The 26,040-nt window shown below is 46.4% G+C and overlaps 2 protein-coding genes across 3 annotated transcripts; one reads left to right on the top strand and one right to left on the bottom strand.

Moving 5' to 3' along the window:
• Positions 1–26: 26 nt before the first annotated feature.
• Positions 27–8,866, bottom strand: LOC139537394 (alpha-2-antiplasmin-like). 2 transcript variants are annotated; one of them, XM_071338628.1, is made up of 8 exons: positions 8,728–8,866; positions 4,239–4,310; positions 3,873–4,071; positions 3,548–3,691; positions 3,157–3,345; positions 2,913–3,055; positions 2,455–2,659; positions 27–1,015 (listed from the first exon to the last, which is right to left on the bottom strand). In XM_071338628.1, exons 1-8 carry the CDS (start codon positions 8,740–8,742, stop codon positions 447–449), a joined length of 1,536 nt encoding a protein of 511 aa, XP_071194729.1. In that variant the 5' UTR covers positions 8,743–8,866; the 3' UTR covers positions 27–446. The 2 variants fall into 2 exon arrangements, with proteins under 2 accessions (XP_071194729.1, XP_071194730.1); XM_071338629.1 differs by lacking the exon at positions 8,728–8,866 and adding an exon at positions 6,556–6,709.
• On the top strand, positions 8,778–25,576 carry LOC139537393 (Na(+)/citrate cotransporter-like). The gene is made up of 12 exons (XM_071338627.1): positions 8,778–8,915; positions 14,502–14,630; positions 14,711–14,847; positions 15,008–15,333; positions 15,965–16,151; positions 16,355–16,477; positions 16,708–16,920; positions 19,465–19,574; positions 21,812–21,933; positions 22,146–22,307; positions 22,838–22,975; positions 24,402–25,576. Exons 1-12 carry the CDS (start codon positions 8,814–8,816, stop codon positions 24,552–24,554), a joined length of 1,902 nt encoding a protein of 633 aa, XP_071194728.1. The 5' UTR covers positions 8,778–8,813; the 3' UTR covers positions 24,555–25,576.
• Positions 25,577–26,040: the final 464 nt, after the last annotated feature.

The following is a 26,040-nucleotide window of genomic DNA, read 5'->3' as shown; positions in this document are numbered from 1 at the left end:
GATCACATCCACCATTCACTAAAACGTTGAGACTTCATTTCTTTAATCAATACCAGAGGTGGGAATCATCCAAATGACAAAGTAAGACATCACAACAAAACACAACAAATACTGTAAGACAGACAGTGCACAGCCAAGTGTAAAAATAGCATCACAATTGAGTGTTAATCTGCACACACTATAGTATAGGACAGGTCCATGGTCTCTCCTAAATCATTGGGTTGTAATCAGGGGCATTCACTGGGGAGGGGAGGGACTGTGAGAAGTTGTCAGGTGTCTAGGGGTAGGGGCTGGGGTTGATTCTGGACTGGGAACTGTGTCAATAGATTGGGATAGGGTTTTGCTATGTGAGGGCTGGGCTCCATATGGGACCGGCTGGTCGGGCAGTGTTGCTCAGGACAGAACAGTGAGAGATGGGTTGGGGCAAGCTGGGCATCAGTGTTGGTTTAGGAAGGAACTGTAAGAGAGGGATTGGCACAGGAACTGGATCCTTGCCCCTCCACTTGGGCGTTGGGGTTTCCCTCTACTTCATTCAGTGGCTGTTGTTGCTCCTCCCCCCCGACAGGGACGCCACACTGCATTCTCTCACTTTGTGGCTGGTCACTCTGTACGTTGTTACTGTTATGGGGACTGTCGCTCTGTACGTTGTTGTTACTATGGGGACCATCGTTCTGTACATTGCTGTTGCTATGAGAGCTGTCACTTTGGGTCCTGTTGCCATTGGGATCATCCCCAAGGGGACTGTCGATCTGCATGGGGCTGGCGTCAGGGGCTGGGTTAGTGACGGTGCCCAGGAAGATTGGAGCGAGGGAGGCGTGGTCTACCAGGGCAAACAGGAAGGGGGAGTTTACAGAAAAGATGGGAACAGAGCGCATGATGGTGATGGAGGTGGCTGCAGATGCTTCGGCCCCTTCCTCACTCAACTCCACCCCGCAGGCGTGACGCATGCTGGACACCTGCAGAGGAACCTCTGAGACACCGGACAGATTAGGACTAGAGAACAAAGAGCCCAGACCTGAGAGAGAGAGATAAGAGAGATTTTAATTGACAGAATAGTAGAATACACAACGTGCTATTTCTAAATGTAGTTGTGCCTCAGCAGTTTATTGCTTGATAGGTCAGTCACTCAATTATACATGTCAGCTAATCATTTTTAGGTTGGTAAATTAGTCAGCTATCTAAACTTGTAGTAATCATGGCTGTATACCGACAGGGCACGCAGGGCACATGCCCAGGGGCCCTGAACTCCAGGGGGCCCCCATTGATTTTGTTAGTCACTCTCAATCAGATATCATATTAACATGGCATAAATAAAAATTTGTAGAATTACAGGAAATTTAATTTAAACTGCACAAATGTCTCTCAGCCACATGGCAAAACGAATAAAATTGCATGAAATTTGTTACAAAATTGCAAAATTTTCTCTCCACCCCAGGGCAAAATGTGTGGAATTGCTGAAAATGTACTTTAAACCTAAAATGTTCTCTTCGCCGTCAAGAAGGGGACCACTATAATGTTTTGCCCGCGAGGTAGGTGGGCCCCATTGTCTCACATCAGAAGGATTCACTCCTACGTGATGTACGTCCCTTAACCGATCTCTCTTGTAGATGGCGTGGAACTCATCTCTAAAAATCAAGATTTTGCCCATCCACCTAACACTAGTTCCTAATTCTGAAAATCATTCTGCTCTCGTTAGCTACTGGCTACTATGGCAAACCATGCTCGATCATCTGAGCGAACTTGTTCCAGCGAGCAGCCTAGTCCAAGCTTGTTTGACTGGCCATACGGTAGCATCCCTGCCTTTCATTTAATCTGGATTGATTGGAGACTGGTTCAGCCAGCAAGCAGACACTAGATAGCTCATGCTTAGGGCCCCCAAAAGGCTAGGGCTGGCCCTGCCTGTCCATTTATAGCTCACTTAAACTATGACTAGGGCTTAAACTATGACTCAAGTTTTTCCAGACCACATGATCTGACAGAGGAAAAACTCCTGGCCAAAACTATTTAACTTTCTGTGCTAGTTTCTAGACAGGTGGGTTGCCTCCCAGAACGTACCAATGTTCCAGCATACACGTCTGTACTAGGACCAACGTCAGTTTGGCAGAGAGGAAAGAGCGGAGCTGTAGCTAGCTAGATGGAGCTGGAGGAGGATATTTTCAATGAGTGTATTTCACAAGTGAGTAGTTTGCATGCGCCATGACGTTAGCATTACAAGCTTAAAACCACTGACTGGCTGTGGCTAAAATTACCCTAGCTATCTGCATCCACATTGTGTGTGTCCGTCATATTTCTGAGGGGATTCTTTTTAAACCCCACCTACCAAAACAAGTGATTTGTTGGGAGAGTTGTCTGTCTCGAAAATCACCTTCTCAGAATTGGCCAAGAGAATCAGACATGATTCCCAGACCTAGTGCTGTTGCCCTAGGTCATTTCTGACACTACTTCTGTCCTCACCCATGCTGGTCAGCGCCTCCTGTAGCTCTTGGCGGTACTGCAGGGTGAACTTGGGCAGTTGGACCTGCATGGTCCTCTCCTGAGGTAGACGTCTGTACAGGTCAGAGATATTCAGCTTGGCCACCAGCGATGACACGTTTCCTCTTCCTGGCAACGGCATAACTACCAGAAAGCTGGTGTTTCCCTTAAATGGAAAACGTGCAACCTGCAAACACAGAAGGGGGTGGAGAGAAACATTTTAGAGAGGGAGACTGCACCAACTGCACTGTAGAGAGATTGAGAGAAAGAGAATGGAGGTGAGAGAGTGGTAGAGAGAACAATACGTTTTACTGTCTACGTTTCAACAGCAAGGACTTTTCAAAACAAGTCTCCAGTAGAAAGTGTTGTGTGTGAAAAGATAGAAAGGGAGGATGGAGACAGAAGCAGACGACAGAACACATACAGCTGGCCCAGCTCACCTGAGCCCCAAGCTCCCCGTCTTCTAACAGGCTCAGTGGATACTTGGCTGACCGCATCATGTCTACATGGACAAAGTTCTTATTGTCCAGGTAGAAGACATCCTTCTGTGTGAGCTGAGGATCGAAGCGAGCCTCCCACTCACCTACCAGTGACAACAGGAGAACAAGCCACACAATTGTAAAAAGTAGACACTTGTATACAGTTTCAAATACGTTATTTTAAACAAGGAGTGAAAGGGCTTACCTTTGAAATGCACAGCATTGATAAGCATGAGCACCACATCATGCGGAATACTGGGCAGGAAATTGGTCATGTGACCTTTGGTGGTGTCTTCCACCCATTGGTTGACATCTTCCACTGAGATCAAGGGGGCAGGCTCTGATTTGTAGCTACGCACGGATTCTGCAACAAAGGACTGGTACACCTCAAACTCTGAGAGAGAAAGAGAGAAACAAATATATAACACATATAAATATACACCAAAAGAGTCCAAAACATTGTCAGACCTTTACTGCATTAACAAAGGCAGTTAGAATGGGTTTGCTTTATAATTATGTCAGTAGACTGCCATTTTCTGGCACAGAGCTGCAACACTGAAATATACACATAAACACAAACACACACACACACTCACCTGGGCGCAGGTACATGCGTGTGGCCACCTGTAGGGAGGTGTTGGTGAGGTGTTGGAGCAGGCTGCCCAGGGATTCATGGTAGCAGGGCACGGTGTGGGCGTGTAGAGAACTTAGCAGCAACTTCTGTGTCTCGTTACGAGCTCCTGATAGGGGCATCACAAGGAGGCAATGACCATGTTTTGATTACATTAATTATTTGAGACAAAAGTTAATAACAGTCATAAGCAGACACAGGCATACACTTACAATCTCACAGGTACATACTCACTATTGACATTATACATGTCTCTCTCTCTCTCACACACACACACACACGCGCCTCACCCAGTGTGAGCTGTGCTAGTGCAAGGGCCACGCTGAGGGGTGATATGATGACGTTGGGCTGCTCTGGCCCTGTCTGCAGGCTGTCCAGTAGCTGCCTGCCCAGTCTCTCTACAGCACCCCCTACTGACCACCGGGCCTCCTGGCTGAACACCTGCTCCCTGCAAGAGTGGTCCTCAGTAGCTACCGTACCAGTCTCATCCTGAGAGAGAGAGAGAGAGAGAGAGAGAGACACTAGGGTTGGACTGTAGAAACTAGGGTAGGGTTAGGGTGCTTTAAAAGCCTTGTAGTCAATACTTTTCTAATTTATGGTTAGATATTTAAGGAAGGTTGATGTGTTTGGGGTGAGGTTATGGTTGGCCCTCTTACAGTCAGTCCCAGCCAACAGAGGCAGAGCAGCAGGAGTACAGGCAGATGCAGCTTCATATCCCAACAGCTAGCCTGCAATACAGAACAAAGAAACTTATAACATATATTCAAAGATACAGGTTCTATCTAGGACCATTTAAGGGAAATAGTCTGAGGCAGATGTAAAAAGTTTATTAAATGACTAAGGTTTGCTTGTTTAGAAATAGATACACATATAAAATACTTTGACATGAACACAAAAGGCTTGTTAGATCTCAGTTCCTTCTAAAGTGCAACAGTGATTTCACCCAACTAGATTTCACAGGACTGTATTGACCTAGTTAGGCTACACACAGTGACCAAAAAACAGTGACAAGGGGCGCTAGCAACAGTGCTTGGACCCAGAAGCGAGCAAAGCCTCTCCCAACACAAATCAACTGGAAACAACTTTTCAGAACAATGGACCACACCCCAAACATTTCTTCACAGACAGCATGAGCATGTTCACAAAATGGTTTCTCATAGAAATAAAACTAGACAGCAACCACGCTGCACAGTCTGTGCAAACACTCTGGGAGATTGTCAATTGGGCAAAAGTCTGTCCTCTTTGAATTCTTTAATAGGCGAAAACAAGTGTCTGCGCCCCTCTTCGATCACCTACTTCGACAGAGGATGTACAGGAGTATCCTCACAGCAGGTAGCACGGAAGTGTTTTAAAATACACCACCCCCCTTTGAATCAGCTGTTTTCTTCTCAAAGGAGTAAAGCATGCACACTTTTAGAAAACAATATGCCACTTATCCTTTTATCTTTAAAAGCTAAATTAGTTTTTATCACTTTACACATTTATTTTAGGATTCCATCCCTGTAAATGTAATTTGCCTGGTGACGCGAAAGAGTAGAAATGGAGTCTCATTTAATAAAAACGCATTTGTTTCCTCTCTCCAGCTGGAGGAGAGGAGGCGAGCAATCCAATTGGGATTCTCCCAATGGATTCTGATGCAAAACGTTTAGTCTGTTGCAAAATGTTTTGCAACAGAAACTATTTACTCTAAAGGGAAAATGTTTTGCAACAAAAACAGGAGTTTCTATTGGACAAATATAGGTAGGTCCCTCCCCGTTTTGTTCCGTTTGCTCTGTTTGCTTTCGTTTGGTTTTTAAACGGTAAAGGGTTTCCGTAATAAATACACCCCTGAAAAGGACTATGGGGTGCTTTTATCAGAGAGGAAGAGGCGAAGCGAGAGGGTCCACTCCCGTTAAAATCTGTGTACTTGGGAATACAGCGATAAGCAGACCATATGCCTTCCCACCTTTGGGACAACAACGCCCATTGTTAGGGCGGAAACAAGACCGTCTCGTCATCATATACTGTACAGTATCTCTGCTTTTATACATTTCACATGTTTAACACCAATTAGAGTCCCCTGGGAAACATGGACCGAAACTATGGTTCCTACCCTGTCACTATGGGCTTGTTCGACATTGCATTCGACAGTACAAGCGACTGCCGACAAAAAACCTTGCATCATAAATAACTACTCATTATTATTTGTAGATCAGTCAGTCAGTCACAATTTGCCCATGATCCATTACGGTTTTGATCCTCTAGAACACAGCCAATAACTTAAATATTTAAGATTCAATAACAGTGATTATCAATGCATAAGAATTACTGAACCCCTCACTTTTACAGAGCAATAAAAGAGTACATATTGTTGCTGGACATGGCAACACCAGCAAACACTGATAGGTTGAGAGGAAATGAGAGCCAATCAAAAGCATGCTTGGCTAGTAGTCAGTGTGGTATTGCTTTAGGCCTGGTTCTACACTGCAGAGATGTGTGGTGTTTTGCTCTGGGATCAACTGTTTGTCAGAGGGCCAAAGGTTTCTGTTTCACTGCTAAAGTCCACAAACAGCAAACACTGGCCTCACGACTGCAATGGGTTCTCTATGGATGCAATGGTAGTATTCGTGTTTATATATATATATATATATGTATATGACTCTGCTTGGAATCACTAGCATTCATAGACGTAGTAGAAATAGTGGTAGTAGTGATGTCTTGATTGGTGATTTGAGTGTACATTTAAATTTACAAAGGGCTCTTTTGTCTTTTTTTAAGATTCAATTTGATTTTAAACAGTTTGTGCTATTATTATATCACTAGTAAACTAATAGCTACAGCCATACATCTAAATCATGTTCCAAATCATGCTTTAAATAAAGAGCACTTACTATACTAGAATTATATGGTTTCATGCACTGTGTCAAAAAACCTACTGACTGCCCAACATCAGATACTATCCCTTCCAAGTGAATCGAGGTGGAGAAAACTTACCCAGCCGATGTTTGGTCAGGGGATAGGTGATATAGGCAAATAGGATTAGGATAAAGACAGATAGAGAGTCAGACAGGCACGGTGAGTGTTACCCTAGCTGGATCCTGTAGTGCCCAGTACTCTACACTGTCAGCCCCCTCATTGCCCAGTTAATGTTCAACTCTGAATTGATTCAGCAGAGCCACTACACAACCAGAAAATGTAAATATGTAGATATGTGACCCACAGGTCAAACCTGCCTTTAAAAGAGCCTTTCTCCCCTCATTCCATAGAAATGTCACTCATCTGAAACATTTAACAGGTGTAATAAATGTAAAAGTTGCCAGTAGCACAATATGTTCACCTTTCTGCTCTCATCAGATCAGTGGTATCCCTTAGGGAGGATGAAATATGCATTTTTTAAATGTCCATCAGAATCTTAATATCTACCGTCTAGTAAGGACCTCTATATTTTTCTCAGAGGAGGATGGGGGTTGCCGTTTGGATTGTGATATTATTTTTGCTGACCTACAAACACATTTTCCTAGAAAGAGTTTGGAAACCCTCACAGATAGCTCTACGATAGTGTCAACTTTCAAATGTCTGCCCACTGAAGTGGCTGTGACCATGACAGCTGATATGTTACAACATTAACACATGTATGACCTTTAGCATTACAGCACTGTGGCTCCCTCTATTGGCCCTAATGGAGGAAACCCAGAATAAGCACTGTAGAACGTTTCTATATGAATCAGAGTTGATATAACATGATTTTTTGGCATAATTCTAGTCCACTGTCTCTAGCCCTTTAGGTAAAATAGAGTAGGCGGTGGGAGATATTGTTTTTCTTGCATGGACTGCCCCATTCCAGCCCTACACCGATGCAAGAACTTGGCACTACCATTGCAAACCCAAAATGCACCTGTGAATCAGGGCATCACCTGCTCAGCCCCTTTGGGGTGTTTTGCAGTGACTGTTTGTTTACTGCCTCCCATTAGGGAAGCATAAAAGGACCCCATTCACAGCCCCCACCTTACCTCACGAGCCGATGGATTGTGTTATGTATACAGGTAGGAGAAGCATAGACTGTCTGCATAACTGATTTTTGACCTTTACTTGCAATCAATAGCTGGCTGCACAGAACAAGTAGCCTGGATGTAGCCTTTTTCAAATGTAAACCCTGGTCCTGGAACGCAGGAAAGGAAGATGATTGGCCCCCACATATGTTGTATGAAGAATGACCTGCAAGTGGTCCTCCATGTTCCAATCAAATTTAAGCAAAATAATCAGATTTCATATTTGTGCATTTCTGTGTTTTAACTCTAATTTCTCAGAACATCTGGGCTATTTGAAGGGAGGTATCATGTTAAGGACTGAGTGTAAGTAAACAAAGAAATTGCCATACGGTGGCAGTGTAGGATCTGAAGTCAAATTGTTTGTGTGTGTGTGTGTGTGTGTGTGTGTGTGTGTGTGTGTGTGTGTGTGTGTGTGTGTGTGTGTGTGTGTGTGTGTGTGTGTGTGTGTGTGTGTGTGTGTGTGTGTGTGTGTGTGTGTGTGTGTGTGTGTGTGTGTGTGTGTGTGTGTGTGTGTTATGGGGAGTGTAACTTTACTCCCAAAGACAGGTTGGTTTTCCAGCACCCACTGCTGTTCAAAGGAAATCCCATCTATCTGTCCCCTTATGTCGCTCTCAGTTTATACCTTCTCTCGCTCTCTCTCTCACCCTGCCCTCCAAACTCCAATGTGATATGACAGGATTTGAATTACATGGGTGTCCAAAACAAATCACTGCCTGCTAATAATATGTCAAATCACTGCCTTCTAGTCTTAATATGTCACTTTCTTGTGAGAGATTCAACAATTGTGATAAATCCTAACAAAGCTGCATCAATGAGCAGATTCAAATTAAATCTTAAAAATGTAAATTAAGTTTTATAAAGTTAAGTGCACAATATGACTTTTCAAACATTTATTTTTCTAAGAGTTTAAGATAAACTTGCACCAGGACTACAGTGTGTGAGTAAACACATTAAAGAAGTTAATATTTAAGTATGAATGCCACACAAAAGTGTTGACTCTCTGTCTCACACACACACACACACAAAAACATAGAGAGAGAGAGGGAGCGAGAGAGAGAAAGATGTCATGTGCAGTCCTGTACCCAGTGTAAAGCTGGAGGTATCTGAGTTCGCTCACCCTTTCCCTCATCATTTTTGCTTTCTTCCCGGAGTGAGTCCAGACGTGCGCAACTGTAATTCTCTGTATTCTCTGACCGGGAGAGGATGGTGTCCTCGCTCCAGGCGATGTGGATGTTCAAGGATGGGGTGATTCTGTTCTGCACTCCGTTCCTCCTCCTCCCACTACCTCTGCTGATCGGAACCACGGTATGCGCCAAAGTTGTCGAATAGACTTATTCCAGGGGTCCCTACCTCCTCTTGACCCCATCTAGGCCTACTCTTTCTGCTTTCTACACAAAGAGTAGGCTATCTGAATGATGATTTTAAATATTTCACTAGCAGCCTACTAGTAGTCTATCGTCTTGTTAGATATTTCATAAATTAAATCAGAATTATTTTGTGCACCTGACGCATGCTGATTTTGGCGTAAACATGTATTGCTATAGTTCTAATTTCCCCACGCACACACTGGCGTAGCACCCAAGGGGTGGGGGGCATTGGGGTCCCCCTAGGAGGTCGGGCCCCCGATAGCATATGAACACGTCAAAAAATATGATTTTTTTTATTACAGGAAATTTGCTTTAAAACTGCAAATATTTTCTCTCAGACTCATAATAATAACAATTATAATTTATTCAGCTTCTATAGCGCTTTTCATTACAGAAAAAATCTCAAAGTCTTGAAAATAAAAATAAACAATCATCAAATGAAAGATGTAGTTACAGAACAGAGAGTAGGTCTGGACTACAACAATTGTCACCTAGAGTTGAACGTTTTGGGTGTTTCAAGCCTCCAAAAGATGGGGAGACCGTCAAGATGGATCCACATAGCTTGAGCAGGGAGAGGGGGTTTGTCAACAAGGGGAGATGAGCAGGTCCTCCAGTGGCAGGCAGCACAGTTCACTCTCCATTCAAGGTGTCTCACCGGCGCCTCGCCGTCACCGCCGTCTGATTGCGACTTCTCCAGAGCCATTGACTCGGTCTTGTACGAGATGAACTTCGTTTATTCTGGAAATTCAGAAAATGGAAATTCCGCTCTTTAACATGCTGACCCAACCGGCTCCGCGCTTGCATCTGTGTGCCTCCTCGTGCGTCATCGTGCGCATATTGATTTTTGTCTATCCCCACCAGACATGACACACAGGTTAAAATACTAAAACCTAGACGCGAAAGAAACGCACACCTATTTAGGCGAGGTGCTGGCTAGCAGAGTGGAATGCTTAAAAAAATTAAGGAGAGTCACACTGTCACGGCCGTCAAAGAGAGGAGACCAAGGCGCAGCGTGGGATGCGTATATACTAATTTATTTAAAGAACGAACACTAAACAAACTAACAAAATAACAAACGAACCGTGAAGCTATACAAAAATGAGTGCTGACAGGCAACAACACATAGACAACTACCCACACAGACAGGTGGGAAAAGGCAACCTAAGTATGGTTCTCAATCAGACAACGATAGACAGCTGCCACTGATTGAGAACCACACCCGGCCAAACACACAGAAATACAAATCATAGAAAAAATTACATAGAATGCCCACCCAAATCACACCCTGACCAAACCAAAATAGAGACATAAAAAGCTCTCTACGGTCAGGGCGTGACAGTCCCCCCCCAAAGGTGCGGACTCCGGCCGCAAAACCTGAACCTATAGGGGAGGGTTTGGGTGGGCATTTCACCGCGGTGGCGGCTCTGGTGCGGGACGTAGACCCCGCTCCACCTCTGGCTTGGCCCACTTAGGTGGCACCTCTAGAGCGGGGACCCTCGTAGCGGACCCCGGTTTGGGGACCCTCGTTGTGGGGTCCGGACTGGGGACCCTTGTTGGGAGCTCCGGACTGGAGGGTGTCTCTGGAAGCTCCGGACTGAAGGGCGCCTCTGGAGGCTCCGGACTGAAGGGCGCCTCTGGAGGCTCCGGACTGAAGGGCGCCTCTGGAGGCTCCGGACTGAAGGGCGCCTCTGGAGGCTCCGGACTGAAGGGCGCCTCTGGAGGATCCGGACTGAAGGGCGCCTCTGGAAGCTCCGGACTGAAGGGCGCCTCTGGAAGCTCCGGACTGAAGGGCGCCTCTGGAAGTTCCGGACTGAAGGGCGCCTCTGGAAGCTCCGGACTGAAGGGCGCCTCTGGAAGCTCCGAATTGAAGGGCGCCTCTGGAAGCTCCGGACTGAAGGGCGCCTCTGGAAGCTCCGGACTGAAGGGCGCCTCTGGAAGATCCGGACTGAAGGGCGCCTCTGGAAGCTCCGGACTGAAGGGCGCCTCTGGAAGCTCCGGACTGAAGGGCGCCTCTGGAAGCTCCGGACTGAAGGGCGCCTCTGGAAGCTCCGGATTGAAGGGCGCCTCTGGAAGCTCCGGATTGAAGGGCGCCTCTGGAAGCTCCGGACTGAAGGGCGCCGCTGGAAGCTCCGGACTGAAGGGCGTCGCTGGAAGCTCCGGACTGGAGGGCGTCGCTGGAAGCTCCGGACTGGAGGGCGACTCTGGAGGCTCCGGGCTGGAGGCCGTCTCGGGAGGCTCCGGGCTGGAGGCCGTCTCGGGAGGCTCCGGGCTGGAGGCCGTCTCGGGAGGCTCCGGGCTGGAGGCCGTCTCGGGAGGCTCCGGGCTGGAGGCCGTCTCGGGAGGCTCCGGGCTGGAGGCCGTCTCTGGAGGTTCCGGGCTGGAGACCGTCGTTGGATGCTCCGGACTGGAGACCCTCGTTGGAGGCTTCGTGCCATGTCTCACCCCTGGAGGCTTCGTGCCATGGATCATCACTGGAGGCTTCGTGCCATGGATCATCACTGGAGGCTTCGTGCCATGGATCATCACTGGAGGCTTCGTGCCATGGATCATCACTGAAGGCTTTGTGCCATGGATCACCACTGGAGGCTTCGTGCCATGGATCATCACTGGAGGCTTCGTGCCATGGATCATCACTGGAGGCTTCTTGCCATGGATCATCACTGGAGGCTTCGTGCCATGGATCATCACTGGAGTGGAGAGACACACAGGAGGCCTGGCTGTAGAAGCAGGCACAGGACTCACCAGGCTGGGGAGACATGCAGGAGGATTAGTTCTTAGCACAGGCACCGGATACACTGGGCCGTGGAGGTGCACTGGAGGTCTCGAGCTAAGAGCCTGCACAACCCATCCTGGCTGGATGGTGACTTTGGCCCTGCACGTGCGGGGCGCAGGCACAGGACGCACTGGGCTGTGCAGACGCACTGGAGACACAGTGCGCAGAGCCGGCGCAGGATATCCTGGGCCGTAGAGACGTATTGGAGGTCTGGAGAGCAGGGCTGGCACAATCCTTCCTGGCTGGATGCTCACCATAGCCCGGCAGATGCGAAGAGCTGGAATATAGCGCACCGGGCTATGAGTGCGCACTGGGGACACCGTGCACATCACCCCATAGCACGGGGCCTGACCAGTCACATGCTCGCCACGGTAAGCACGGGGAGTTGGCTCAGGTCTCCAACCTGACTCTGCCACACTCCCCTTGTGCCACCCCCCCAAAAAAATCTGGGGCTGCCTCTCGTGCACGCCTCTTTGAGCCAACTCCTCGTAGCGTCGCCGCTCCGCCTTAGCTGCTTCCAGCTCCTCTGAAGGACGGCGATATTCTCCCGTCTGTGCCCAGGGTCCCTTGCCGTCCAGGATTTCCTCCCATGTCCAACTCTTCAAAAAACGCTGCTCCATCTTACCACGCTGCTTGGTCTTTTGGTGGTGGGTAGTTCTGTCACGGTCATCAAAGAGAGGAGACCAAGGCGCAGCGTGGGATGCGTACATACTAATTTATTTAAAGAACGAACACTAAACAAACTAACAAAATAACAAACGAACCGTGAAGCTATACAAAATTGAGTGCTGACAGGCAACAACACATAGACAACTACCCACACAGACAGGTGGGAAAAGGCAACCTAAGTATGGTTCTCAATCAGAGACAACGATAGACAGCTGCCTCTGATTGAGAACCACACCCGGCCAAACACACAGAAATACAAATCATAGAAAAAATAACATAGAATGCCCACCCAAATCACACCCTGACCAAACCAAAATAGAGACATAAAAAGCTCTCTACGGTCAGGGCGTGACATGCACACTCTAGGAGCTCAGATGCAAAAATTTGATGTCCAACGTTTCAACAGACAAGCTGTCTTCATCAGGGTATAATGACAAACACTGCAGCATGACTCATTTATATAGTGTCAAAAGACACACACAGGTGTCTGTAATCATGGCCGGGTGTGGCCTGATATCATTGGTTAATTCTCATATATTAAAATAGCATACAAAAAAACATAAATGGATAGCGTACGATCATAGATACAATTTGGCTACATAAGCCTACAAACATTTACAATAGCAAAATCACAATAATCACAAGAATGGCTTCAGATTAAAGTCTACGTTGAGACCGAAGGGAGCAAGGGTCTTTAAATTAAAGATCCAGGCAGCCTCTCGTTTTAACAATACATTGTCGAGGTCACCCCCTCTCCTAGGGAGGGTGAAATGTTCGATGCCAATATAACGTAGAGACGAAATCGAGTGGTTTGCTTCCAAAAAGTGGGCAGCAACTGGGTAAGTTTTTGCACCTAATGGTGCTACGATGCTCCGAGATACGTACTTTTATTTCACGCTTTGTTTTACCCACATCATTTTTACCTCATGGAGAAGTTATAATATAAATAACTGCCTTAGTGGAGCACGTGATAACACCTTTGATTGGGATCTGTTTCCCTGTTTGGGGGTGTTTGAAGGATCTGCATTTATAAGTGCCATTGCATTGAGCACAGCCATTACATTTGTAGTTTCCATCCAGTAGGGGCGCAAATACACGTTGTGCAGGGATATCTTGGGGTGGTAAATCAGAGTTTACCAACTGATCTCTGAGGTTTCTGCCCCGCGAGAATACGACCATGGGAAGGTCTGAAGACACATTACCGATACTATCATCATCGGATCTTAGAATGTGCCAATGTTTGTGAACGATTCCCTTAATTTGTTCAGAGCACTTTGAATAGCGGGTAGTTAGAACGCAAGAATGCTTCTTTTTGCGAGACTGACCTTGAAAAAGGTCATGTCTCATTTTGTTTAGAATTTTCTCAATTGCAGTATTAATCTGACCATTTCTGTACCCAGTGCTGATGAACCATGATAACCATCCGTCAGTGTTGATATAGTCGGTGATTCCCAGAAGTATCCATAGAGATATGTAGAATCTGAAAAAACATCCCAGATCCCACACTGATTGACCGGGTAACCCTGGCAACTGGATCTCAGGGGTCTCCACAGCATGTACCATCCCTATGTAACTAAAGTAGAAGGCCCAGCTGGACCCTTTAAATATAAATATTAATATATCAGAAAAATACACATTGCAAAGACTTTGGTTTCGGAGAGAGTGTGTTATTGTCACCTGACCATGCTTTCTCCTGCTGTACTGACAGACAGTAGACCAATTTTAGGTATTAGACCTACTTAGTAGTCTACTCTTGTGAGAGTGACATAAAACCTGCCCCAGGAGGTCTTATATTCTTGTAAGCTCAGTGTTTCAGTGCCAGGGCATTGAAGACTAAGGAACATGTCCTCATCACACCATAGGGTGTTAAAGTTCAAGTTTACATTACTTGAGATTCACAAATTCACATCACAGATCAATATTGATACAATGGCACTACCAGACACACAGAACACCGTGTTTTCATGTGCTTCAGTTCTTTTCTGTGTGTGTGGGTGTTTGTCCTTTTGACCTCTAGAATATTTGGGTTCTCTGTACAGCTATATGGATCTAAATCAAGTATTGTAAATGTGTGTGCTGCAGGAGGCAGGCTGTGCCTATGTGATAGCCCTGATGGCAGTGTACTGGTGTACTGAGGTACTGCCGCTGGCTGTGACTGCTCTCCTGCCCGCTGTCCTCTTCCCTCTGTTTGGCATCATGGAGTCCAAGCAGGTACGCTTCCCTCACACACACTCACACACACGCGCACACATACTCACACTCAAAGACAATCTCTCACGTGTGTGTATCAGGTGTGTATGCAGTACCTGAAGGACACCAACATGCTGTTTGTTGGCGGGCTAATGATGGCTGTTGCCGTGGAGAAGTGGAATCTTCACAAGCGCATCGCCCTCAGAGTTCTACTCGTTGTGGGGATGCGGCCTGCCCTGTGAGTAGCAAATCACAGGTGTCTGTCTATCAGTTGTTCAAGTATCAAATCAAGATTGTCAGCCCACTGAGCTAAAGCCTAGCATGCTTTCCTCCTTCTCCACTTCCTATTTTCTTTTCTGACTCTGATACACCCTCCCCTCCTCCGCTGTTCCCACCAGTCTGATGCTAGGGTTCATGGGTGTGACAGCCTTCCTGTCCATGTGGATCAGTAACACAGCCACCACAGCTATGATGGTCCCCATTGTCCAGGCCGTCCTGGAGCAGCTCAACAGCCCACGAAAGGGGGAGAACCCTCTGCCCACCCCTCAGAGCCAGGAGAATGGTACGACTCCTGAGGAAAAACTGGAGAACAGTTCGACCCCACAGGACACACTTATGATCCAGGACAATCACATCCCACTGGAGAAACTAGCCTCAAAAGATAAACTGGACTCCCCAGAGAAACCCGTTCCTCAGGACAACTCTCTGACTGATGGGAAGCCAGGTGAGGTGCAGGGCACTGGGCTGGGGGCAGAGGCCAGGGCAGGGGGCTGGGGGCAGAGGCCAGGGCAGGGGGCTGGGGGCAGAGGCCAGGGCAGGGGGCTGGGCTGGGGGCAGAGGCCAGGGCAGGGGGCTGGGGGCAGAGGCCAGGGCAGGGGGCTGGGGGCTGGGGGCAGAGGCCAGGGCAGGGGGCTGGGGGCAGAGGCCAGGGCAGGGGGCTGGGGGCAGAGGCCAGGGCAGGGGGCTGGGGGCAGAGGCCAGGGCTGGGGGCAGAGGCCAGGGCAGGGGGCTGGGGGCAGAGGCCAGGGCAGGGGGCTGGGGGCAGAGGCCAGGGCTGGGGGCAGAGGCCAGGGCAGGGGGCTGGGGGCAGAGGCCAGGGCAGGGGGCTGGGGGCAGAGGCCAGGGCAGGGGGCTGGGGTCTGGGTGAGGCTGGAGCACTGCTCTTTCACCGACACACCATAACACAGTTAAATGGCGATTTCAGACAATTATAGACATAGGCTAAATGTCTATAGGCAACAGGAAAACTATAGCCTGCCTAGTTAACAACTTTGGCCATGACCTCTTGGTAGTCCTGATTCCCAAACTTCTCCAATATATAGTGCTATTTTCTCCTCCTTCCTCTCTGTATACAGTGATGGTGTCCATGGTCTTGGAGGAAGGGACTGAAGCAGAGGCGCAGGTTGGGGAGGAAGAGGAGAAGGAGAGGATGAAGCTGTGTAAAGGCCTGACGTTGTGTGTGTGTTACGCTGCCAGCATCGGCGGCACTGCCACTCTAACTGGCACCGGACCCAACCTCGTCCTCACAGGGCAGATGAGCCAGTATGTACCACACACACGCATACACACAGATACACACATATGTACCTCTCACAGACACACACCTCACATATGTTAGTGTATGTAGAGTATATCCCGTCGCTATAAACATAGATATGGGGTTCTGAACACATCATGTTGATCAACTGACATTTGATGTTTAACATTTTTGAGAAGTTATGTTGTTAATAGAAGCCCACTGTCAGACTCTTCCCTCAGAACGGTGACGTCATTAACTTTGCCTCATGGTTCGCCTTTGCCTTCCCCACCATGCTGCTGATGCTGACGCTGGCCTGGCTCTGGCTCCAGCTCGTCTTCATCGGCTTCAAGTGAGTGACCTGGCCAGAGCATCACAGTGCATTATTTTAACTCTACTCTCTCCTCCCTCTCAGTTCAACCATGACATGATATATGTAAAGGTTTGCATAGGCAAAATAGGGGTAATGTCTCTCTCACTCACTCTGCTTCTTATCTGACTTATTATTGTAAATAATCTCTCTCTCACTAAGTCTCTCTTTCTCTCACCCCTGTCTCCCTGTCTCCCACTCCTCCTCTCCAGTCTGAAGCGTACGTGGGGCTGTGGTGCTGTGCAGTCAGAGAAGGAGTTTGCGGCATATGATTTGATCCGTGAGGAGCATCGTCGTCTGGGGCCCATGTCTTATGGAGAGCTGAGTGTCCTGGGGCTCTTCATCCTGCTGGTGGTGCTTTGGTTCACACGAAGCCCAGGCTTCATCGATGGATGGGCAACCCACGTCTTCAATGCCAACGCACCGTATGTAGCACACGCCACAGTGAAATACTGTACACACCATACACACTCAACCACACAGACACACACTAGCAAGTGGAAATATGCAGAAACATGCACAGTAACACCAGCCTGATCTGATCTGAAGGATAGGTGACCTGAGTTGTCTTTAGTCACAGAACCTTCCATTAGACCAAATGTCAGGACACGGGGAACAGGATAAAACAAACACAGACGGACAAAATATGTCGTTCAGAGAGTAAACCATCTGTGTTGCATCAATACACGTGTTCTGAACTTTGACACACAGGAACACACACGTGTACACGTACACACACTCTCACCTGCACACACATACGCTGTAACCAGCACACAGAGTCCGGGAAACGTGATCTCACTAGAGTGAATGAGAGACAAAAGCACACTTCTTTATGACAAACAGATCGATGGGCAGGAGAGGCACACACTACATTCTGGGCAATTCCACGATAACGGAATTACGCTTTGACTCAGATTAACTTTCAAATGTATGCCAAACAAAAATAATTGATTTCAAAGACTACTTTGTACAATTTACACAGAAAATTTCACAAAAACACATTTACTGGAAGACCTGTGCAAATGCAAAGTTTGGTAACAGAATTACGGTAAACTCTCCCTCAGCTTTTTATGCGACCACCATTTCCAAAAACTTTTTGGGCGACCCCACCAAATTCACATAGAATGTGAGTTATAGATTTGTCAATCTCATTGAAAGGAAGTCTAAGAAGCGGTAGATCTGTTCTATGTGTGCTTTTCTATGCTTCCCGTTCTTAAGTTTAATTTTTGTCTCTTTTACGTTCGCTTTTGTACACCAACTTCAAAAAGCTGAAAATACAGTATTTTTGGTTATTGAAAATATATTTCACAGCGGTTTAGATGGTACAATGATTCTCTATACAATACATTGCTTGTTTGGTCAAATAAACTGAGAAATGGTGGAGCGATTTCTGTATATTGCCCCTTTAAATGTCTGCTCCGAATTAAGATTCAAAGACTCCTGCAGAAATAATGGGGTGTCAGCTATGACATGACACCTGGAGTTAGAAATTATAAAATGGTTATTGAACTATAGTAGGTGACAATTTCAGTAACGGAATTACATCATGGGTCCATGATCTGTACTATACAGGAATTCATAATTATGGATATAATTATATAATATTTTTTGCATTTTTGGGTATTACTGACTTGCCTAGTTAAATAAAGTAAAATGTTTAAATAAATAAAAAAAATAGGTAGCCTAGTGGTTAGAGTGTTGGGCCAGTAACCGAAAGGCTGCTGGATCGAATCCCCAAGCTGACTAGGTAAAAATCTGTCGTTCTGCCCCTGAGCAAGGCAGCTAACCCACTATTCCCCGGGCGCCAAAGATGTCAATTATGGCAGCCCTTTGCACCTCTCTGATTCAGAGGGGTTGGGTTAAATGAGGAAGACACATTTCAGTTGAGTGCATTCAGTTGTACAACTGACGAGGTATCCCCCTTCCTTATTATTCTACACACTGGCTTTGATTGTAAAGAGCTCCGCCCTCAAACAAGACCACATTTGGTTGGACCAGACCAAATCCTGAAACAATCTAAACATCTGTTTCACAAGTTTGGATATCACAGTACAACACAGTAGAGTCCAACAGTACATTATACTGTACTCTACGCGTGTGTGCTCTACTGTAGTATACAGTACTTTTCTCTAGAATTCTAGAATTGTTTCAGATCTGGTCCGGACAGGGAGGACTGACCAAATTTCAACTCCTTTTCAACATCCATGAACGTCGGGTGTCGGTCGGTGCTCAGTGGGTGAGGATGCTTGATAAAGTAAATGGAAATAGGGTAGGTGGTAGGGTGTCATGGTAGGTGTCAGTAAGAGCCAGGAGAGGTGGCATTACCTGGAGAGAGAGAGAGAGAGAGAGAACGGCAGAGAAACAGAGTGAGAGTGGGGAGGGGTTGTCGAGACTGTTTTCATAGTCTTGCTTTGACCACCAGATGACAGAAAGATAAAACAAATCTGCTATGAGCTGAACGGGATAGGTAGTATAAAAATGTATATATGCCTTAATTTCTCAAAAATATAGACTGTTAGCTTTCATTTGACACGCAATGTGACATGCTCCTATGAACTTTACATGCATGTTGGTGCACATGGGTCCTTTACATGGAAATGCCCTTCTCTCTTATCTGGTCATGTGACCTGCCTAACACATGGGGCATATGTGACATCTGTCAATTTATGAATGGGCACATCACCATGGAAACAGGTATTGATTCTAACAGAATCCTGGATCAAACTGGGGCTAAGGTCATCAAACATGCTCTGTCCTTTACGTCAATCACCTCTGTCATTACATTGCCATTGGGTAAGAATTAGTTAGTGTTCAAAAAAGGATTGGAGGGCCCCTCCCCGGCCTCCCTCTGCACCTTTACCCAACTCCTAACCCCTGTATTCCCCTACCCTGCTGCCCCCTAACCCCACACAGTCTAACACCTAACCGCTAACCATCCTCTCCTAAACCCTCCACCTCTCCCTCTCCAGGTTTGTAACTGATGCCACAGTGGCAGTGTTTGTTGCCATGCTGCTGTTCGTCTTGCCCTCTGAGCCCCCCCGCTACCTCTGCTTCTGGAGAACACAGAGATTTGACACAGGTGATACACACACACGCATTCATAAACACACACACAACACACATACACTGTAGACCAGTGGTTCCCAAACTAGGGCTCCTGATATGAAAATGGAGTCGCGGGAGAATTTCCAAAAGCCTGACAAAATAATATCAAATTCAACGAGAGCGAGCCCTTAAATCATGGGAAAAGGTCGCACTTGACCGTTACACTTGAATCATTCCCACTGTGAATGACTAGGCCCGCTACGCTATGACAGCACACACTATTGCAGAGACTTTGATATTACCAGCCACAATTGATATGGTGATAACAATGTGTGGGGAGGCACCAAAACTCACATCAATACCTTTGTCAGATAACACTGTTAAACCAAAAATGAATGCTCTGACTGAACGACTCCCCAGCTTATGGTCTCCAAATAGATGTTAACTGTGAGGGCCAAGATGCATTGACTTTTGTTTGCTACATGTCAGGACATATTGTTCTGTCTCACGATTCCCGAGCATGAAACAGCACAGGGGATGTTCAGTGTGCTGCGGAGCTATATTGATGAAAAACAGATTCGAATGGTAGGCTTTTGCACAGATGAGGCTCCATCTATGGCGGGACGGTAGGCAGGCCTCTGCAGTCTAGTTTTGAATGTGTCTCCCTCTGCCATATAAACGCATTGTATGATACACCGAGAGCAACTTGCGGCAAAAGATTATACAGTGCCTTCAGAAAGTATTCAGACCCCTTGAATTTTTAAAAATGTTATGTTACAGCCAAATTCTAAAATTGATAAAATAAATAAAAATCCTCAGCAATCTACACACAATACCCCATAATGACAAAGCAAAGACAGGTTTTTCTAAAAAAAATGTCCAATGTATTACAAATATAAAACAGAAATACCTTATTTACATTAGTATTCAGACCCCTTGCTATGCGACTCGAAATTGAACTCGTGTTTCCATTGATCATCCTTGAGATGTTCCTACAACTTCATTGGAGTCCACCTGTGGTAAATTTGATTGATTGGGCTTGATTTGGAAAGGCACTGTCTATAAAAGGTCCCACAGTTGACAGTGCATGTCACAGCATAAACCAAGCCATGAGGTCGAAGGAATTGTCCGTAGCGCTCCGAGACAGGATTGTGTCGAGGCACATATCTGGGGAAGGGTACCAAAACATTTCTGCAGCATTGAATGTCCCCAAGAACACAGTGCCCTCAATCATTCTTAAATGGGAGAAGTTTGGAACCACCAAGACTCTTCCAAGAGCCGTCCAAACTGAGCAATTGGGGGAGAAGGGCCTTGGTCAAGGAGGTGACCAAGAACCCGATGGTCACTCTGACAGAGCTCTAGAGTTCCTCTGTGGAGATGGGAGACTTTCGAGGACAACCATCTCTGCAGCACTCCACCAATCAGGCCTTTATGGTAGAGTTTGGTTGATTTTCTGTCTAATGAAAAGAAAATAACAGAAAACAGCATCAGTAAGTGTCCCACAAGAGTGATGACTGCTCACCTCCAATGCTTGGAAAAACACTTTGGGACCTACTTCCCAATCCGTTTGACTGTGATCCTGGCTCAGTTGACATGCCGGTAAGTGAAATCATACAAATGATCGAGTTGTCATGTGACCGAATGCATTCACGGGTCACAACACAGGAGTTTTGGTTCCTGACTCAAAGGGAATACCTTGCCTTTTTCCTCTGAGCATTAATGCTGTGTTCAAAACAACTGAAAACTCGGAAAGACATGAGCTCCGACTGTGAAAACCCTTTTTGAAACTCCAACTCAGAATTCCAACTCGAGAACTCTGGCCTCTTTCTAGAGCTCTGACTTTCCAACCTTAAGATCACTGACATCATGATTTGACTTTGAAAGCACCAAAAACTCATGGTAGGCTATATCTGTGTGAAGCCAGATTCAGTGCTCTCGTCTGCATTAAAACCAAATATTGATCCAGGTTGGATATGACAGCAGAGATGAGGTGTGCGTGCACAGTCGACCCAGGCTTTGAGAAGCTCCGATCCAACATGCATCAAGCACACCCATCTCATTAGTGGTGGGATAAGATACATTATGTCAGACTAATATTCATTTGACTGCCATAGCTGCAAATAAAGTAAACATTGGCTGTTAAGTATATTTCTTTTTTCACATAGTTTAGGTTGTGAGAATTTTCAGATATCAAAATGGGGTCTGGGGCCAAAAAGTTTGTGAACCTCTGCAGTAGACAATGCTTGACATGTGTGTGCCCACTCCCGTCAGAGCCCCAGCCCCCCCGCGGCCCCGCCCCTGCCCTGCTGACCTGGCAGGTGACCCAGATGAAGATGCCCTGGAGCATTGTACTGCTGCTAGGAGGAGGCTTCGCACTGGCTAAGGGCAGCGAGGTGCGTGTGTGTGTGTGTATGTGTGTGTGTGTGTGTGTGTGTGTGTGTGTGTGTGTGTGTGTGTGTGTGTGTGTGTGTGTGTGTGTGTGTGTGTGTGTGTGTGTGTGTGTGTGTGTGTGTGTGTGTGTGTGTGTGTGTGTGTGTGTGTGTGTGTGTGTGTGTGTGTGTGTGTGTGTGTGTAAGCTGCAATATGTGTGTGTGTATCCATCTAGGTGTCTGGTCTGTCGCGGTGGCTGGGTGATCAGATGATGCCTCTCTGCTCCGTCCCTCCCTGGGCCATCGCTGTCATCCTCTGTCTCCTCATCGCCACCTTCACTGAGTGTGCCAGCAACGTGGCTACCGCTACACTCTTCCTGCCCATCCTCGCCTCCATGGTACACACACACACACAGTCTCTCTTTCTCCCCCTCCCTCTCACACAGACACTCCCTCTGCACCCTCATTCTGGGATCAAGTTTCCTCTTGATGAAATTGGAATGTACTGAATAGAGCTGGTCAATAGGGAATCTGAGCCAGGCCTATCACTTAAGAGGTTCTCACACACACACACACACACACACACACACACACACACACACACACACACACACACACACACACACACACACACACACACACACACACACACACACACACACACACACACACACACACACACAGGTCACATTAGAGAGCAGACAGTGAGACTGTAGCAGCACTGTGTAGAGCTCTCAGCTCTGTTGATTCAGTGAAGAGAAGCTTTGATAACTGATCCAGCACACAGAGCCACATGCAAACACACTCTTATTCATCCTATTCACATCCACATTACAGGATAGTACTACTTGTGTGTGCTCATGTGCATGCATTCGTATGCACGTAAGTACGAGTGTGTGTTGGTTAATATGTGTGTGTTCTATTGCAGTCCCAGTCCATAGGGTTGAACCCGCTGTATGTGATGGTACCCTGCACCCTCAGTGCATCTTTTGCCTTCATGCTGCCTGTGGCCACGCCTCCTAATGCCATCGTGTTCTCTTATGGATACCTGAAGGTGTCAGACATGGTGAGAGATAGGCTACCATAGGTACCTACTGTACTTTTCAGACAGAGTCAAATCGGAGGGCCTGTTGTCCGGACCTCTGCCAGTCTCTATGGGAGTGCCACAGGGTTCAATTCTCAGGCCGACTCTTTTCTCTATATACATCCCTGATGTCGCTCGTGCTGCTGGTGATTCTCTGATCCACCTCTGCACAGACGACACCATTCTGTATACTTCTGGTCCTTTTTTGGACACTGTGTTAACTAACCTCCAGATGAGCTTCAATGCCATACAACTCTCTTCCGTGGCCTCCAACTGCTCTTAAATGCAAGTAAAACTAAATGCATGCTCTCCAACCATTCGCTGCCCGCACCTGCCCGCCGGTCCAGCATTACTACTCTGGTCGGTTCTGACTTAGAATATGTGGACAACTACAAATACCTAGGTGTCTGGTTTGACTGTAAACTCTCCTTCCAGACTCACATTAAGCATCTCCAATTCAAAATTAAATCTAGAATTGGCTTCCTACTTCGCAACAAAGCATCCTTCACTCATGCTGCCAAACATACCCTCGTAAAACTGACTATCCTACTGATCCTTGACTTCAGCGATGTCATTTACAAAATAGCCTCCAACACTCTACTCAGCAAATTGGATGCAGTCTCCCACAGTGCTATCCGTTTTGTCACCAAAGCCCCATATACTACCCACCACTGCGACCTGTATGCTCTCGTTGACTGGCCCTCGCTTCATATTCATCGCCAAACCCACTGGCTCCAGGTCATCTATAAGTCTTTGCTAGGTAAAGCCCCGCCTTATCTCAGCTCACTGGTCACCATAGCAGCACCCACCCGTAGCACGCGCTCCAGCAGTTATATTTCACTGGTCACCCCCTGTCAGAGCAGCTTACAGATCACTGCACCTGTACATAGCCCACCTGTAAATGGCCCATCCAACTACCTCATCCCCATACTGTTATTTATTTTTTTGCTCCTTTGCACCCCAGTATCTCTACTTGCACATTCATCTTCTGCACATCTATCACGCCAGTGTTTAATTGCTCAATTGTAATTATTTCGCCACTATGGCCTATTTATTGCCTTACCTCCCATATCTTACCTCATTTGCACACACTGTATATATACTTTTTTTTCTCTATTGTGTTATTGACTGTATGTTTGTTTATTCCATGTGTAACTCTGTGTTGTTGTTTGTGTCTCACTGCTTTGCTTTATCTTGGCCAGGTCGCAGTTGTAAATGAGAACTTGTTCTCAACTAGCCTACCTGGTTAAATAAAGGTGAAATAAAAAAATAAAAAAAATGTATATATATTTCACCCTGCCACCCAACCCGAAACCTAAACCTCCTCCTTACACCTTATTCATCCACCCTCACCTCCATCTCCTCAACCTACCACCACCTCAACTCTAACCCCCTCTCTCTCCTACAGGCTAAAACGGGTATAGTGATGAACATCATCGGGATCCTGTGCATCACCCTGGCCATTAACAGCTGGGGTAGAGCCATGTTCAACCTGGACACCTTCCCCACCTGGGCCAACACCACCGCGAACATCACTACAGGGGGAGGAGGGGGGAAATGACCCCAAATATACCACCATACGCCCCTGTACTGCCATTGCACTGCTACCGATGCCAAAAGGGGATGAGGAAGGGGGAGTATTACCAAGAGACCACGGATCTTTCTCCAACAGCACTACAAGCCTCGCTGTGGCAACAGAAGGCTGGCCATGAGAGCACTGCTATGGTCTGGTGAACACATGCGCGTGCACACACACACACACACACACACACACACACACACACACACACACACACACACTGGGATAGTTTCCAGCTGTGCCATCACCGTACTGGTTAATTATCAGTGTATTTTCTACAGTTCAGGACTTATTCTTATATTATATGGTTATGACACTAGAGAGCCTTAGGGAACAGGGATGATAAATAACTTGCAAAGCCAAGACATGCTGTAATACTGTAACTTATATTTGTATTACTGACAATATTGTTATCAATTTATTTTCTATAATTGTATTATATTACAGGGATCATCGACTAATATTAGCCACTGGCTAATTTTCTCTTGAGTGGATGGTCAGGGGTCCGGAACATAATTACAAATAATTTGGAGACTACAAATTGACTGCCAGAAGCCCAAACAAATATAATATTTGACTAAAACATAATAATTTCAAACCTTGCTTACATTTGTATACGATCACACATATCGCTCTATTATCCGTGGGAATACTTTGGAACAGATTTTCCTAATTAAAATCACTTGGAGCTGATTTTCTGGCATTTTCAGTCTTTTATGTCCAACAATCAAAAAAAGAAAATAATAATTTTTGCACAGAAAACTTGGGGACCAAATAAAATCATCTGCGGGCTGCCAGTTGGGGAACTCTGTTATATTACATAAATTATGATAAATGCTTTTCAGTAAGTGTAATTAATTAGATATTTTGTATAGTTATCAATGTAAATGATTGACTTTTGTAACAGTTTAGAGTTGTTTTTTCCATTCCGATAACAACCTATTATGGTTTTGTCATTGTACTGTATTTGTTTAGTTTTTTTGCTGAATAAAGCCTGGACTTTTGATGTTGTGCTGATTACTGTTTGAGCAGATATGGTCCCTGGGACATAGTCTCTTTCTGTTGACCACAAAACATCTTCTCTCACACTAGCCTATCAAACTACACTGCTCAAAAAAAAAAAGGGAACACTTAAACAACACAATGTAACTCCAAGTCAATCACACTTCTGTGAAATCAAACTGTCCACTTAGGAAGCAACACTGATTGACAATAAATTTCACATGCTGTTGTGCAAATGGAATAGACACAAGGTGGAAATTATAGGCAATTAGCAAGACACCCCCAATAAAGGACTGATTCTGCAGGTGGTGACCACAGACCACTTCTCAGTTCCTATGCTTCCTGGCTGATGTTTTGGTCACTTTTGAATGCTGGCAGTGCTCTCACTCTAGTGGTAGCATGAGACGGAGTCTACAACCCACACAAGTGGCTCAGGTAGTGCAGCTCATCCAGGATGGCACATCAA

The sequence above is a fragment of the Salvelinus alpinus genome, chromosome 13 (assembly GCF_045679555.1).
Source record: "Salvelinus alpinus chromosome 13, SLU_Salpinus.1, whole genome shotgun sequence".
Taxonomy (NCBI): domain Eukaryota; kingdom Metazoa; phylum Chordata; class Actinopteri; order Salmoniformes; family Salmonidae; genus Salvelinus; species Salvelinus alpinus.
Note: the sequence above shows the minus strand (reverse complement) of the source record. Positions and strands in the feature narration are given on the sequence as shown.

What these genes read in the sequence shown, in the direction of transcription:
- LOC139537393 (XM_071338627.1), top strand. Translation starts at nt 8,814, where the DNA reads ATGGTGTCCTCGCTCCAGGCGATGTGGATGTTCAAGGATGGGGTGATT. An exon ending in CTCTGCTGATCGGAACCACG is followed by an intron (nt 8,916 to 14,501) that starts GTATGCGCCAAA and finishes TGTGTGCTGCAG; the next exon opens with GAGGCAGGCTGTGCCTATGT. An exon ending in GTGGGGATGCGGCCTGCCCT is followed by an intron (nt 14,848 to 15,007) that starts GTGAGTAGCAAA and finishes TGTTCCCACCAG; the next exon opens with TCTGATGCTAGGGTTCATGG.
- LOC139537394 (XM_071338628.1), bottom strand. An exon ending in CAATGCTGTGCATTTCAAAG is followed by an intron (nt 3,056 to 3,156) that starts GTAAGCCCTTTC and finishes TGTCACTGGTAG; the next exon opens with GTGAGTGGGAGGCTCGCTTC. An exon ending in GGAGGCGCTGACCAGCATGG is followed by an intron (nt 1,016 to 2,454) that starts GTGAGGACAGAA and finishes TCTCTCTCTCAG; the next exon opens with GTCTGGGCTCTTTGTTCTCT.